Raw genomic sequence first — 14,066 nt, forward strand, 5'->3', positions numbered from 1 at the left:
AGTGCAGATGCCAAACAAACATAATCATGTGTGCAGGAGCAGTTTAATGTTAAACTATACCATTGTATTAGTGAATGCTTCATTCTGGAGCTATTTGTGTTACAGAAAGGCACATGGAGCAAGTCCTCAGCCTGATGGGGCATCTCAATAATATATAACAGATACTTTGATTCCCAAAAAGTTTAGCCACCTAAGATGCAAAATGCTTACTGGGAGCAGGTGTTTTGGAGGTAGTTGAATGAGGTAATGGACAATTAATAGGTGTTTGGAGCCAAATTTATAGTTGGCATTGTCCTGATTCTTGTGACCAGTGATGTTTTCCTAGCTGCCTTGTGCTAGTTGCTGTCTTCAACCTCTTGGAGGCTGTGCTGCTGGCAGCCAAAGGAATGCCAGCTCAGTGAGTTGATAAGCATGAACAAACTTCCTCTGCCTGGTACCAATGTGCATAGGCAGTCCACAGTAGTGATGCTATAGTCTCTTCAAAATATGTCTTCTGATCTTATTTTTCCATGATCAGTGTTGTAGTTCAGGTTGCATTGTGCTTCTTGTTGTCTAATGCAAACACCATACAGGGAGGAAGGTTCAAACAGGCCAACAACTGCACGCAATGACTGTTGTGGGGGATTTCAATCACTTGCTGTGTGTCCTGCACCATTTCTATGCTTCTGGATCCTTTTTGTTGAAGGATCATTGTAGCAGTGATGGGGGAATTGCATATCTCTCACAGTTTGTCCAGTTAATGTGTTGCAGCAGTAACAGCACATAGGGTTGTGGTGAGCTCATGTAGGTAACTGTCTGCTAGAAATGGTAAAATCCCGATATGTGCCTTTGTGGGATTCTCCACCATTGGTATGTCCTACCCTTGATTTGCCAGCCCTTTGAGAGTACTTTAACTACATGGAAAGTGTGGGGACCAAGAGTTAGAGTCACTCAGTGGCTAGACGTTTTGAACGAATTTTCTTTCCTTGTGTTTCCAGCTGCTCAGGAATGAGGATAATCTTGAAACCCTTTCCTGTTGGTTTAAGACGTTAGGGATCATAAAGACCTTTTGGTAGATAAATTGGGGACAGGCAGTTCAAAGGGATGAAAGATATCTGATATACAGCACACTGGCATAAGGTTGGTGGGATGACAGGATATGAACAAGGGTGGATAAAATGGAGTAACAATGGGCAGTTTAGTATTGACTTCTCTTCACTTTTAGTCAGAGACCCTAAATTGTGCATTGTTAGCAACTGCTTGTGGAGAGGTAAGAAATTGTGGCAATGGGCATGAGAAGGAATATTAATGATCCAATTTCCAGCTGGGTTCCACTCCAAGGCCTCGCTGGGTGATGTGTATTTTTAATCATAACAAACCAGAATAAGAAGGAGTTGTTTGCAGCAAGGCATGCCTGTGTGTGGAGCCACAGAGTGTGTCACCATCTCAGACCTTTGCCTGATGCTCAGAGGAGGCAGTCTCACAAGGCTGCTGTGCTTGAGTGCCACCACAAACTAGGTTGGACTGTGACCACAGTAAAACCTGGATCACGGATGGAAATGGATCCAGGGAGGGAGTCTAGTAACTATCTTGAATGGCCTAAAGCTCTTGACTAGAAGAAATCACCGAGTTCGTCTGGAGCTTTGAATCAAAAGTGACCCTGATCTGAAAAGGGCAGAAATACGATTTCTAGATGCTAGACAGAATTGTGCCGTATCCACGCTGAATTTCCTGCTAGCTCGTTTTTGCAGTCTTGATGGTTTATATGGTAGGATCTTTTCACTTGTTTGTGTTTCTGGAAAGTGATTTTTCTGACTTTCAAGGGCATGCAGTCTGGCTGCGTCATGTGCCTGCCCATCAGCAAGAGTGCTTTGATCCTTTCAGACTTAGAGACATGGAATTTGAGAGAATTTGGGAGAACCCTGGGGTTTTGCTTTACCCTCTGAGGGTTTCATTCTGAACTTTCAGACACAGAGAACTTTGCTGTACTTTTTTGGGAGCCTGTCATTGCATGGTTCAAGTAGCCACTATGAGTTGCTGTTGAGGGACACAAAGCCCCTCTTTCCTGGGGCTAAGTATTCTGTCATTTAGCAATGGGACATGCAGCTCTGTGCTTGATACACATTTGAGAGTGTGCCAGCTATGTACGCTAACTTACCTGCTAAGTTTCAGGCTCCATGTCTCAGGACAGCTCCCTCTTTACTTGTCCTTCATCTTTTACTCTCTCTTGGTGACTGTGTAAAAGCTTTGTCTGTAGGGTTAAATGGCTATAGTCACTTAGTGTTTCAGTCCCACAGTTGTCTAGTGTATGTGAGAACATCGTGCAGAAGCACAGCCTTTTTTGTGGCAGAGATGTCTGATATATCTTTGTGGCAGAAGCAGCATCAGCTTAGCTTTTTCAATACAGGACTTACAGTGCACACTAAGCCAGACAGTCATTCCATCTAGCAGAGGGCAGGAGTGCCACAGATACTCTCACTATAGTACAGGAGTTCTGGGAGGAAGAAATACTTGTCTTGCATCTCCTCAAGTGTATATTGAGTCTAGAAGTAAGTACTGACTTTCCTCTTGGAGTTCTCAGCAGCCATTCAGTTGCTACCCTACATGTTAGTGGTAACCCAAACTAGGGAAAAGGGCTGAAGTACTGCATGCCTGGCCTTTGTAGCATCATGTTTTGCGTATCTGGCAGAGGAAAGGTGCCTGGTGTTTGAGATCCCAGTACTCTTGCTCATTATTTTCAAGTAAACAAGGTGGAGAATCTGGAAGAGACATGAGAAAACCTCTTGTCCTGGTTTTTATCCCATTAAATTGGGAGCTAGTGCTCTCTGGGATGATCTGTGCTGACACAGCCATCTGTATTGCGCTGGCTGGGGTTAGAGCATCGCTGCAGAAAGATGGGATGGTTTCTGTCAGAGAAGGAGTTTCTGAAAGAATACAGACACCTGCAAAATAGAGAGGCAGCCAGGCCACATGTGTCTGCCCCAGCTCCTGCCTGCCGCAGTGCCAGGGGAAATGCCAGCAGCTTGAAGACTTCTGTTTTGCTTAGGAATAAGTTACATGATTTGTGCAGTAGTTGGTTCACCTGAGGAAGGGAATTCACTGAAGTGACTGGGGAGGGAGTGGGGAGGCGATGGGAGGAGTTGCCTTTCAACATCCACAGTAGATGCTGCCTCTGGCATGAGTGCCATGGTTGGAGGACAGAGTGAGGGGTTTGTACATGTGTTCACGCAGCAAGTCTGGCCCTGAGAGAAGCACCTTTCCGCTTGGCAAAGCTGCCTCGCTGCTGCTGCTTGACACCCAAGCAGCTAATATGCCTCTTCCACAAAAGGCTTTGATTTGAAATGTTGAAAACTGCAATTCCGTGCGTGCATATGTGTGTGTAAAGGGGTGGAGATTGAGAGGGCAGTGGTACCCTCCTGGTGGGGGGAAGGGGCTGCCAAATAGATATAGCTTGCTGTGATTTTGCAGATGCTTTTGGGGGAAGATGGATACCATTTGCTGAGATAGGTGTTTGTTGCCCAGGCAAAACTCCCAGTGTATTTACAGCAGCTCTACACGGTCTCTGTGTGTGCGGTAGGTATGTGTGTGTGCATGTACATGCTTGTGTATGCCTTTATTTCCATGCTCCGGCTGCCTGCCTCTGATTTAAGGGCAGGTTTTATTCCCCAGCTGCCTCAGGGCTCCTCTTTTCTGATTGCATTAAAGTCTCCGTAATTCTCCCCTCATTAATGATTGGCATATTTTTACCTCTCACTAAAGGAGCTTGGAGGCAACTCCCGTGGGGCCCTGCTCGCCAAATGAAACAATTTCATCCTGCTCCAGAAACGCATTAAAAAGGGTTTGTCAGGATCTTATCGCTAGTTAGGGAAAGCTAATCAAATTACTTCTATTTATTAGCTGCCGCAGCAATGTGTCATTCCATCAAGTACAGGTATTGGAACAGGCAGGGATTGCATGGAGAGCCCTGTGCATCTATCGCTGCTGCCTTGTTCTGCACAACAGCATCTCTTGACAAGGGAGGCCACAGGGCCAAGAGAAGCTCTGAACTTCCCAGCAGCTGTGCTTCTGCCACCATTCCCAGCAGAACCTCCCCTCTGCTGCCCTTCCTCACTCGTCTTTTCCAGGGGACTCTCCAAAGTCCCTTCCCAGGAGTACTCCTGAGCTTTTACCATTGAGTACATTGCTTCTGCATTTGGTTGATCACTTCTTGCTGTTACTGATTATATTTTGCTAAGGACTATTTGTTTTGAGATGCTTTGGGTTTTTGGAAAGTTTACCTTGGTATTAAACCAGTCCAGGAGTGATTTGTTACTTGGTTTCTATTTGGGCTGGGCTGACAAAGGGGACAGTGGGACAGGATTATGGCAATTTGGAAAATAATAAATACAGCTTTTTTTTTTTTACTTTATGAGACTTTTAGGAAACTTTTTTTTTCAAGTTTTTTTTTTTTTTTTTTTTTTTTTTTTTAGTCTGCATGGTCTGGTAAAGTAATTAAAACTAGGGGAGTGGGAAAAAGAACAACTGAGTCTTTATTGAATAAACTAGGTCCCAAGGACCTAGCTGGGACTCTGAAGAGAGCACCAACTGTTGCTGGACTGATCCTGATTGCATGATCAGCGGTGGTTTGTGAAGTGGGAGGTGTGAACTTGGACAGATAAAAGCTCTCCCTTATTGATTCCACATGTGGAACATGCATTTCCCTCATGCACTTACACAGTACACTCGTAGTTGTAACCATGTATGCACTCCCACTCTTGCACATGATCCTAATTCCCAGGGTGCCTGCACCTCCCGTGGGCTTGCTCAAAAGTGACATGGAGGCAGGTGCCTCAGATGCACTTTCAAACTTTAGACAGTATAGATCTATGTCCATGTCTTTATTATTTCTTTCATCTTGAAACTAAAAGTAATGAAATCTCTGGTGTTTTGGATAAACATGAGTTTGCCAGTGAAAATGGGCTTGTTTCCTTATAAAGTTGATCTCGTATTAGAAAAAAACACAAGAATAAAACAATTTAGTGGATGTATTTGCATTAAGTGAAGTGTGTCTAAATACAGTTATGGTGATTCACGATGATGATATTGCTGTGTGCTTCATGTAAACCTTTGTTGTTTCATTTTGTGCATACCAAGAATTTCTCCTTGGCACAAAATCCTGGGAGAGCATTGAAAACACACGGTTCCCATGAGTAAGTGTCCATGTAAACACAACGGTGTGCACATTATCTGTGGTGTTGGTTTCATTTAGGGAAGGTTTGTGCTGGTTCTCAGCATTTTGCAGTGTATGTACACACAAGCACGCTTTGTGTTTGCATAGAAATGATGGAGTGGTTAGAGGTTTTACAGTATTCTGGCACTACAAGCAATGACTTCTGGAGCTTGGGTTGGTGGGGGACGGGCAAGTGCCTCAGCTATTATAACTGTGTGAATTCACTATATGGTGTGAGTGGCTGCCAAGCTGCAGGGGCCCTGGGTGCCATTCCTGGGAGCAGCAGTGTAGCAGGACTAGTGGGGGAGTCTAGCCCCATCAGCCCCATGCAGTGAGCCACACTCTAGCATCCTCATTATCCACACAGTTCAAAAGGCAATCCTGAGCGGTCCGTCACGTCCCACAAAAGGCTGTATCGATTGGTCTGTCGGAGCGTTTCCCGGGGTCCTTTATATCTCTCTGCCTCGTCGTCAGTAATGAAGAGGCCGAGTGCAGGGAGAGTCAGCAGACTCCCAGCTGCTGGGATTTCTTCATCTTCTCATCAGGATTTTAATTAGACACGTCCGAGAGGGCAGCACCGTGTGAGGGCAGGCGGGAGCTTTATCAAGCAGGCCACTTCTTTAATTACTGTTTACTGACAGATAACAAGGGAGGGGAGGTGGCAGCAGAGATGGTTGTAAGGGGAAGCAGGGAAAGGACACCAGTCCTCAGAGTGTGCACTCAGCAAAGAAGGCATTTGCTAGGGTTTGAGTGGAATTTCTTCCCACCTCCCTATCCTGCCATGCTGTTTACCTGTTGCCAGAGTGAGAAAGGTTCCCCTTGCCCCTTTCCTAGGGGGCAGAAGATAGATCTGAAAGGTGTTAAGGGCCAGAGACACAAGGAATGAGAAGTATAAATTTGGTTAGAAAAAAAATGAGAGAACTGTCTCTGCTGAGCTGTCCTGTGCCTTCCATGCCTTGGGCAGCCCTGTGGGTTTTCTGACACTGCACAGTAGGAAACAAAATTATTTCCTTCTTTTGTTTGGAATTGGCAGCCCTCCTCCTTCCCATCACCACCATTGCTGTTTTGTCCAAAATAAACCTTCTTCTGTCTTTTCATGTGTCCTCAGCATTGGTGGTATGAGAGCAATCTGCTCTGCAGCTGCTGCTGCCACAGATTTCCTCCCTTCTCGTGGGCCAGTTCTCCACCTGGTGTGAATCATATCCTCAGCCATCCCTTTTCTGCCTGTCCCTAGAATCCACGTCTGCTTCCAGATTTTGTCTCCTTCCCCTTAAGGTGCTTTTTGGACACCATTTGTAACCCAGCTGTTGTCTCCTGCTGTATCATAGCTCTGTTTTTAATTTCATGGATCTGCATTCTGACTGGTTTGTGTTATCACAGGGGAATGGTGTTCACAGTCCCCACCAGACCAAGTGGTTGGGCCAGGCTGCCATGGTGGATCGCTGCTCCCTGGCTCAGCCAGCCCTTCGGGACACAGGATACCTGCAGCAGAATGCAGCAATTGGTGTCTACATGAGTGGTCCTTTGGTGAATTGAGCACAGCAGCCTGTTGCTCTCCAGAAATTTGTTCTGAAGTTCATGCCACAGTCTTGGCTGCATTTGTATCCACTGTAAGGTAGTTTGGTGTTGCCAAAATACTGTATATACATCACGGAAGACAGCCTGTGCCAGAGCTTATTTCCCTCAGTGCCAACAGACTCCCATTGCTGTGAGCAGAACAAGATCTGGAGGATGTGCTTGGGATCAGCAAGGACTCGGTAATTGGACTGTTGTTCTTTCATTTTGTTACGCAGTACTGAGCAGATTATAGAGCCCACATGTTATAGATTTCCTGTCATCCCTCATGAATCAAGCTCCACCGTCTTATTTACTGTCGGCCAAGGCCGGTGAATAACATCACCAAGGGATACACTCTCACGCAGTTGTGCAAACACACAGTACAGAGCAGTTGCATGTGCCTTTGCGCTGTCAGTTCACCTTTCCCCATCATGACACCTATGGTAGAGAAGGGCCCTCTGTTTCCTATCTGCACAGAATGGCTTCTGCTTTCCCTGGGACCTCACAGGTTGTAACACTGGAGGCAAATCTGTGTCATCGGAATAATATTAAGTCCCACATTTTTAACTTTATGACATTTCTAGTTACAACTCCGGCCATTGTGTACACTCTCATACCCACATGCACCAAGGATGTGGACTTCCAGTTTCCTGGGAGCTGTTTCATATGAAATCTGGCAGGTCTTCATTGCTTGACAGCAAAGATTGGTTTGTGCTCAAGGCACAGCACTGGAAGTCAGAACCATGGGCACAGCTCTCAGCTTCATCAAGAACAGCTAAGAAATGTTGCTGTTCTAGCTAGTAGTGTTGTGAATGTAATAGATGATAGCCTTGATTTATCAGAAGATATTTTCTCAAATTTCCCCAGATTTCAGCTTGAGATTTTGAAAGAGTGTGAGAAATTGAATCCAACTGGGAGATTTGCCTCAGTGAAGGGCTAACACTTTTTTTGTAACTGCAGTGAGGTGTTACTACTGGATCAGTGGGAGTCCCTTAGAAGTGGAGGGAAGTTTGGCTTGTCTGCCACAAGCCAGCCTGCTAGTTGCAACCTTGTTCCTTGTTGTGGGTGTTCCTAAAATATCTATGGCCTTCCAAGTGATAAACTTGGAGACCTGGGAATGAAGTTAGAGGGACTGAGGTGCTAATTTGTTCTGTTAGACAGGTTGATACTTCTGTCATGGAAATCTAGGTATTAGGAAAGGTCTGGGGAATGTGTCTTCAAACAGTAAATTGTTTGCTATGCCCGTTGTTGATATTTGATTGCAATGTGGGAGTTTTCAGTTTGATGTTACAAACTTGTATTAGCAAAGATGTAGGAACATTAGAACAGACTGAGAAGGGCTGAAAGTTTTCTAGAACAGGCTGGAAAAATATCTGGCAAAAATAATGCTGCTATAGCTGATCCTCTTTTGGGGTAGAAGGATGCACCAACCACCTGACCTGGTCCTTGGCCTATTTTCTGTGACTCTGTGAAATGTTAAGACATGTATAATCTTGTGTCCAGCTGATGCAAGCTTAAGATGGGTGCAGGTATATATATCAAATAAGCACTAGCGTCTATAAGCTACCAGGATAGTGTACAAAGGAGTACAAGCACTTTACTTTCCTTCAAAGGCCTGTCATCCAAATGCTAATGTACCCAACCATGGTAAGTTTTAAAAAGAGATGGGAGCAGCACTCTTTCTTGCTTAACCAACTTTCTTAATTTTCATCTTCATTTTCTCTGCCACCTACAACAAAGAGACTAGTAGCATCATCATTTTTTTACTAGTATTATCTTTAAAATTTAGTTTCAATTGTTTGTACCACTGTGAAGCTTTAACCATTGTTGTAAACACTTTCTATGCCTCTGATAGACTTGTTTTCTCAGAATTTTACCAAAACCAGCAATTATTTATATATATATATATATTTTTAACGAAAAATTAGAGAGTATACCATGTTCTTGAATTACACCTTCCTTCCATTTAAAAACAAATCAAGAAGATTCCTCTTTGAAAAGATCTAAATCAGTTTGTTTTGGAGTCAGACTGCAGGGACAGCTGGGGCTGTGTTGGGGTAGAGGCGGTGTCAGTAAGTGTGGCCACCAAACAGTGATGGAAAGACAGGGCAAGGGGAGCTGACCAAAAAGGTGAGGAGGGGAAGCAAATAGTTATAAGCAGCTGTTGAACAAGGAGGCTGGGACTGTGTAGAGGAATGGTGTTTGGAGGGGTGAGATGAGAGCAAAAGGAAGGGATGGGGTGAGAAGGCAAAGTCAGTGAAGTGAAGAAAGTGCATCGGAATGGTCTGGAGAGGAGAGAGCAAGAGGCACGACTTGGATTGAATGGTTGGAAAAGCCTCCGAAGCATTATTCCTCAGCTGTCATCAGTGTCTGAAATTCACCCAGTGTTTCATGCTCCTCATGTTAGTCTTTGCAAAGGAGCATGAGTTACCCTTGCAGCCCATTTACTCCATTACCTTGGTTGTAGTGGTCCATGTGATGGATTCGTGTCTTCTGATAATCCACAAGTGTCATTGTGATGCTTCATGGAGCAATTTGTTTGCTGTAAAAGAAACAACAAACTCTGTGAAAAGAGTGTGTTGAAGGGTGCTAATACAAGAACTGGAAGCTGAAGAAAGATCAGTCATCCTCTGCGTGCATTTTTGTCTACCTGACTGTGTGTTTTATACAACTCACATTTTAGCTACGTCACTGTGTGCTGTTTCTTCCACAGGACCTCTGCCTCATTCACTGCATGTGGTGGACCTGCTCTGAGATAAATCAGAGTTGCACAGTGAAAGAGACCATCTGTAGGACCCCTGCCTCGTTTGTCAGGTGTGTACCGAGTGAGACAAGGGACTGTAGGAGAGAAAGCGAAGCTTTTATAGATGAGGCAGTGAAATTCTGACCTGCCAGTTGACTTTTTCTGTGACCATTTCTGTATGATAGTTTTTCAGGTTTTTTGTTGTGCCAGTGGTTGTTTAGTTGTGCATTCCTTATTTTATATGGGACCTTTTTGATCTCAAAGAATCTGCTTTACAAAAATGCTGAGTGCTTACAGTTGCAAATTAAGTGAATGGGAATCCACTGAACCCAAAGTGATATACAAGCACATATCAGTCAGGCTGTTGGTGTCTCAGACTGGGCACCCAGAATTAACAAATACCTTTTAATACGGTCTTAAGTCATTCACCCATAAAATGAGAATAAAAATACTCCCTCTTCTCATAGAGGTGTGCGAAAATAAATGATCTCAGGCTGGTGAAGCTCTTGGACAGTTTAATGATAAGCCCATAGAAAAACACATAAGGAAATGAATAAATCTCTAGAGCCAGGTTTGAATAATGTGTGATAAATAAGGCCTGGGGCCACACACTGAACAATGAGCAGAAACCAGCATCTCAAATAGCTGCTCATTACATGGGAACAATCCCTTCTGAGTGCAGTCTGAGATGGTGTACTGTGGAAAAAATATGATCATGTAATTAAGAGCTATAAAATAATGCATACGTACATGAGGGCTAAGAGTATTTCTCACAAGTAAACACAATTGTGGCATTTCCTAATTCTCGGCTTCATTTGTAGTCTGCCCTATTTAACGTACTGTCTTTTTGTTTGTCTTTGTTTCACGGGTCCTGTCATGCTTTGCAGATTTATGTGCTGTAAGACAGTGTTGTCCCTGCCTCTCCATTGGATTAAGTGTTGCCATTTCATGTAGTTGCAGATCAGCTAATTGCAGGTAGTCAAAACCTGCTCATCTTATATATTATGTATTCCACAAGTTGTAATCCCCACTGAGGTGCAAATTTGTCTGAGTGAGAAAGGCAGATCTGACCCTGTAATTTGCTGTCATGAGCAAAACTGACACCCAGATGCTGCTGTTCTTAACAGTGAAGGAATCAGAGATACCTGAGATCTTACAACCCACTAGCAGTAATTAAAACAATAAAAACCTCAGTAATTTTCCCATCCAGCAATATGTAAGAGAGGAGAATGTCACTAGGGCTATGAAATTACTTTAAAAGCCTTTGCTGTAATGGGTGGAGGAAGAATGGCAAAGCTTAAGCTCCAAGCTAACGTATGCAGAAATATAATGCTCAAAACACTTAATTTTAAATAACCGCACTTTTGATGACTGATTATGTGCATGTTTAGGAACAAATATATAATGACTATAGTAGTAATGGAGTAGTGTTAAAATCTATCAAGTTGAGAAATTAAGTGTTAATGGTACTGGGATGGTCAGTGTCCAAACCTAATGCTGGTTAACTTTTCCATGGTATGTCTGGTGTTTGCTATAATTCCAGGGGAGAATGTTATGAATCGTACAAGAAGTGGAGCTGTGGCACATACTCCTGACATTTTGTTCATAGGAAGTAGAATTGTCTATTGCAAATGGACAAGAAATGTACCATAAAGTCTTTTTCCCTTATATTTTCCCCTTCTCTTCCCCATTCACAATTTCAAATACTGGAAGAAGAATTCATTGGCCTGTTTAGACTGTAGAATGTGATGCCTCTCTCAAGGATGACTAGTATCACTGTTGTCCAGTTGATGATTTGGAAAAAACTGATTCCCACGTGTGCTGCAGATAATGGTTAATTCTAGAAATGAAGCAAGCCAAACCTTGTCAAATGCGTTTTATCCCATGTAAGAGACTGAATGAGCGTCCTTTATGCAGTGGTTTAACTGCTTAGTTTTAACAGTTTCATCAGACAAATGTATTGTATGGTTTAAAGAGGACAGAACAGAAAGGGATGCCAGGGTACCCAAGAGCAGGAACTCTAACAAAAAATCCCCTCAGGCAGGGCCTGGCACTATTGACCAAAGCAGAGAGAAAAGACAATTAAAAAAACCCCAACAATCTGTTCTTGTAAGTGGTCAGACAGCAAGATGCAGTACGTGTGCTGGGTGGGAGCCATCAATGAGAGCTGGTTTCCCCATGCAGACCTGGACTATCAAAGTAAGCTGGGGCTGGGACAAACAGATGTTATGCCAGACATGTCAGCAGAGCTGGTCTGTTTTGCATAGATGCCTGATCTTACTTGGCATGCTTTAAACTCTTTCTTTTCTGAATCTCAGGGTGCAATATAAACCATTATGATTTAATCCTCACTGCTCTGTTCTCCATATATGATGCAACTCTGGAGTATTACTTCTAACCTACACAAATGGGAAGCCAAGGCAGAAGGTGGCATGTTGCCAGGTGCACAGATCCTGAGTGTACAACCTCAGTCAAACCACTCTGCTTCCCTTAGTTGAGAGAAGGAAGAGAGGCTGTGGGGGCACTGCATTACCAAAGTGAACAGTCTTTCCCTACAGGTGTCTTATTGACAGAGTTAGGTAGTAATAGTGCCCTAAAACTGGTGCTTTGAAAACACCATCCTGAGGCATCTCTGCACAACTGCCCTCTGGAAAACCAACTTAGGGCAGAGTGGGGAAAATGAACCTGAACATACGGGATAGTGGCCCCCACACTGCTGTGGCAGTGCAGGGGTAAGGTCAGGCCTTGGCATCACAAAAACTGCGTGTGACCAGAGGATGTGATCCTAACTGTGGTAAGGGGCAGGCAAGTCAAAGTCTCACTCTTTACAGAACTGCCAAGCAGAAAATGTTTATATGCTGCTCTGGATCCACGATCTAGGAGAAGTGAATAAAAGTGATTTAACCTCCAGTGTGAGGAAAATCACCTGACTGAGCAGGACACAGAGGACAAATGGGACAGAGGGCTTTACCTTGCTCAGCCAGGGGGCATGGGGAAACAGAAGTGAGGCACAGGATCAGATTCATTAATTATTTTTTTTATTAATTTTCTAATTTTTCCCTTGCTCCGATTCCACAACTGTTGGAAATAAAGGCTCTGATAGCTGTCTGAGTGCATCTGTGACATTGACTCTGTCTTTGAGATGGGGAGCACCCTCTGGTGGTTAAGGATAATCTGACATTTCCTGAGATTGGCACCCATCATCACCGTAAACCACCAGTTAAACTGGGCAGGAAGCAATGCTGGCTGTCACTGCTGGGATGGGTGTTTGGGGCACCAACACTTTCTCTGACTTTCTAACCCAGGAGTCTGAGTTGACCCCTTGGGAAGCCTTTTTGGCCTGTGAAAAGGCTGCAAGGTGCGTGTGTTCTCCCTACCCTGCTGTTGGGCAAAAGGTCACATTCAGCCCCTTCTTGCTTTCTCCCGGTGAGAGGGCATGTAAAGCTCATTTTGCTTCATTAGTTCCCAGTGGACAAAAAATCTGGCCCTGGCTCTCTCCCTAGGGGCTGCTGTCCTCTGCCTCTGTTCTTGTTCCTGTCTCCCAAAAGCACTAGTCTTGCACTCAGAGCTCTCCCCAGTCCAGCTCGGGCTGGATTTGCTCTGCCTAGGTGCTAAAACCAGCACAGTACAGTCCCTTGCAGGGAACACAGGAATTCAGCTCAGGTTTCCCTTCTCCTTCCCTAAATGGATTAACAGGCTGAGGGGATCGTCTTTGCCTGCCTGACTCAATCTTCATTAGCTAACGTTTCGCAGCCGCAGTCACATCCTGGTCCAGAGAGCTGTTTGACAGAAGTGGATTCTGGCCCCAGCCTCCCACAAAGGCTGTTGAGTCTTCTGAGAGCATTTTCTTGATAGCAAGGCTCTGTGGACTGCCCTGGGTGTTAGTGATGTAGGGCAGGAGTGCTGCAAGATGTGCGTCCTTGGTCTACGCAGTGTTCGCTTTACAATAACTAATCTGCATCCTCTGCTGACTGAGCAACCTGCACCCCTGTGTAACACACAGACTGCACCAGTGTCAGAAAAAATGCCATGTCTCTGAAAGTGCGCTCGTATGTGCTTTTTTTGCCCTTGTGTTTTCCAGCCAAGGGAGGATCCTGAGTATACTGGGATCTCCCTGAAGCTTTCCTTGGTTGGCTGTCACTTCTGGATCCCCTTTCTTGGGTGCTTGTAGGTAGTGAATTCGAATGCAGTATTTCCTAACAAGCTATGTACAAGCAACTGACCCCGTCTCCTCAGGTCCTTCTCCTCCCTGCTGCTTTGTTGTAGTTGTTAATGGGTGTTCCACCCTTGAACAGGCAGTCATTTATTTTACAAGTGCTGCTGTTTCCTCAGTCCAGAGAAGATCTTTTCTACACAAGGAAGCTGCACAGTTTAAATTGCATTGATTTTAAACCAATCCATTTAAACAAGTGAAAATCCAAACTGTGGATGCTCTCCTGCCAGTTGGAGGATGCTTCATTTTTGCTCATTAGATGTCTGAACAGGTTTAGTTTCAATCGTAATGAGTGCCTGTTGCACAAGCTTAAGTTAATCTATTTGAAATTGTACCTTGACTTATATTGCAGTAACATTCTCATG

The 14,066-nt window shown here is 44.3% G+C and overlaps 1 protein-coding gene across 1 annotated transcript in view; it reads left to right on the forward strand.

Annotated features, from left to right (window-relative positions):
* Nucleotides 1-9,477: 9,477 nt before the first annotated feature.
* Nucleotides 9,478-14,066, forward strand: part of ESRRB (estrogen related receptor beta) — a 107,374-nt gene continuing 102,785 nt past the window's right edge. Inside the window, exon 1 of the mRNA XM_033008722.2 lies at nucleotides 9,478-9,559. Coding sequence (XP_032864613.2) covers nucleotides 9,480-9,559 — 80 coding nt within the window. The 5' untranslated portion in view covers nucleotides 9,478-9,479. The remainder of the gene's footprint in view (nucleotides 9,560-14,066) is intronic.

The sequence above is a fragment of the Tyto alba genome, unplaced genomic scaffold (genome assembly GCF_018691265.1).
Source record: "Tyto alba isolate M040663 unplaced genomic scaffold, T.alba_DEE_v4.0 Super-Scaffold_18, whole genome shotgun sequence".
Taxonomy (NCBI): domain Eukaryota; kingdom Metazoa; phylum Chordata; class Aves; order Strigiformes; family Tytonidae; genus Tyto; species Tyto alba.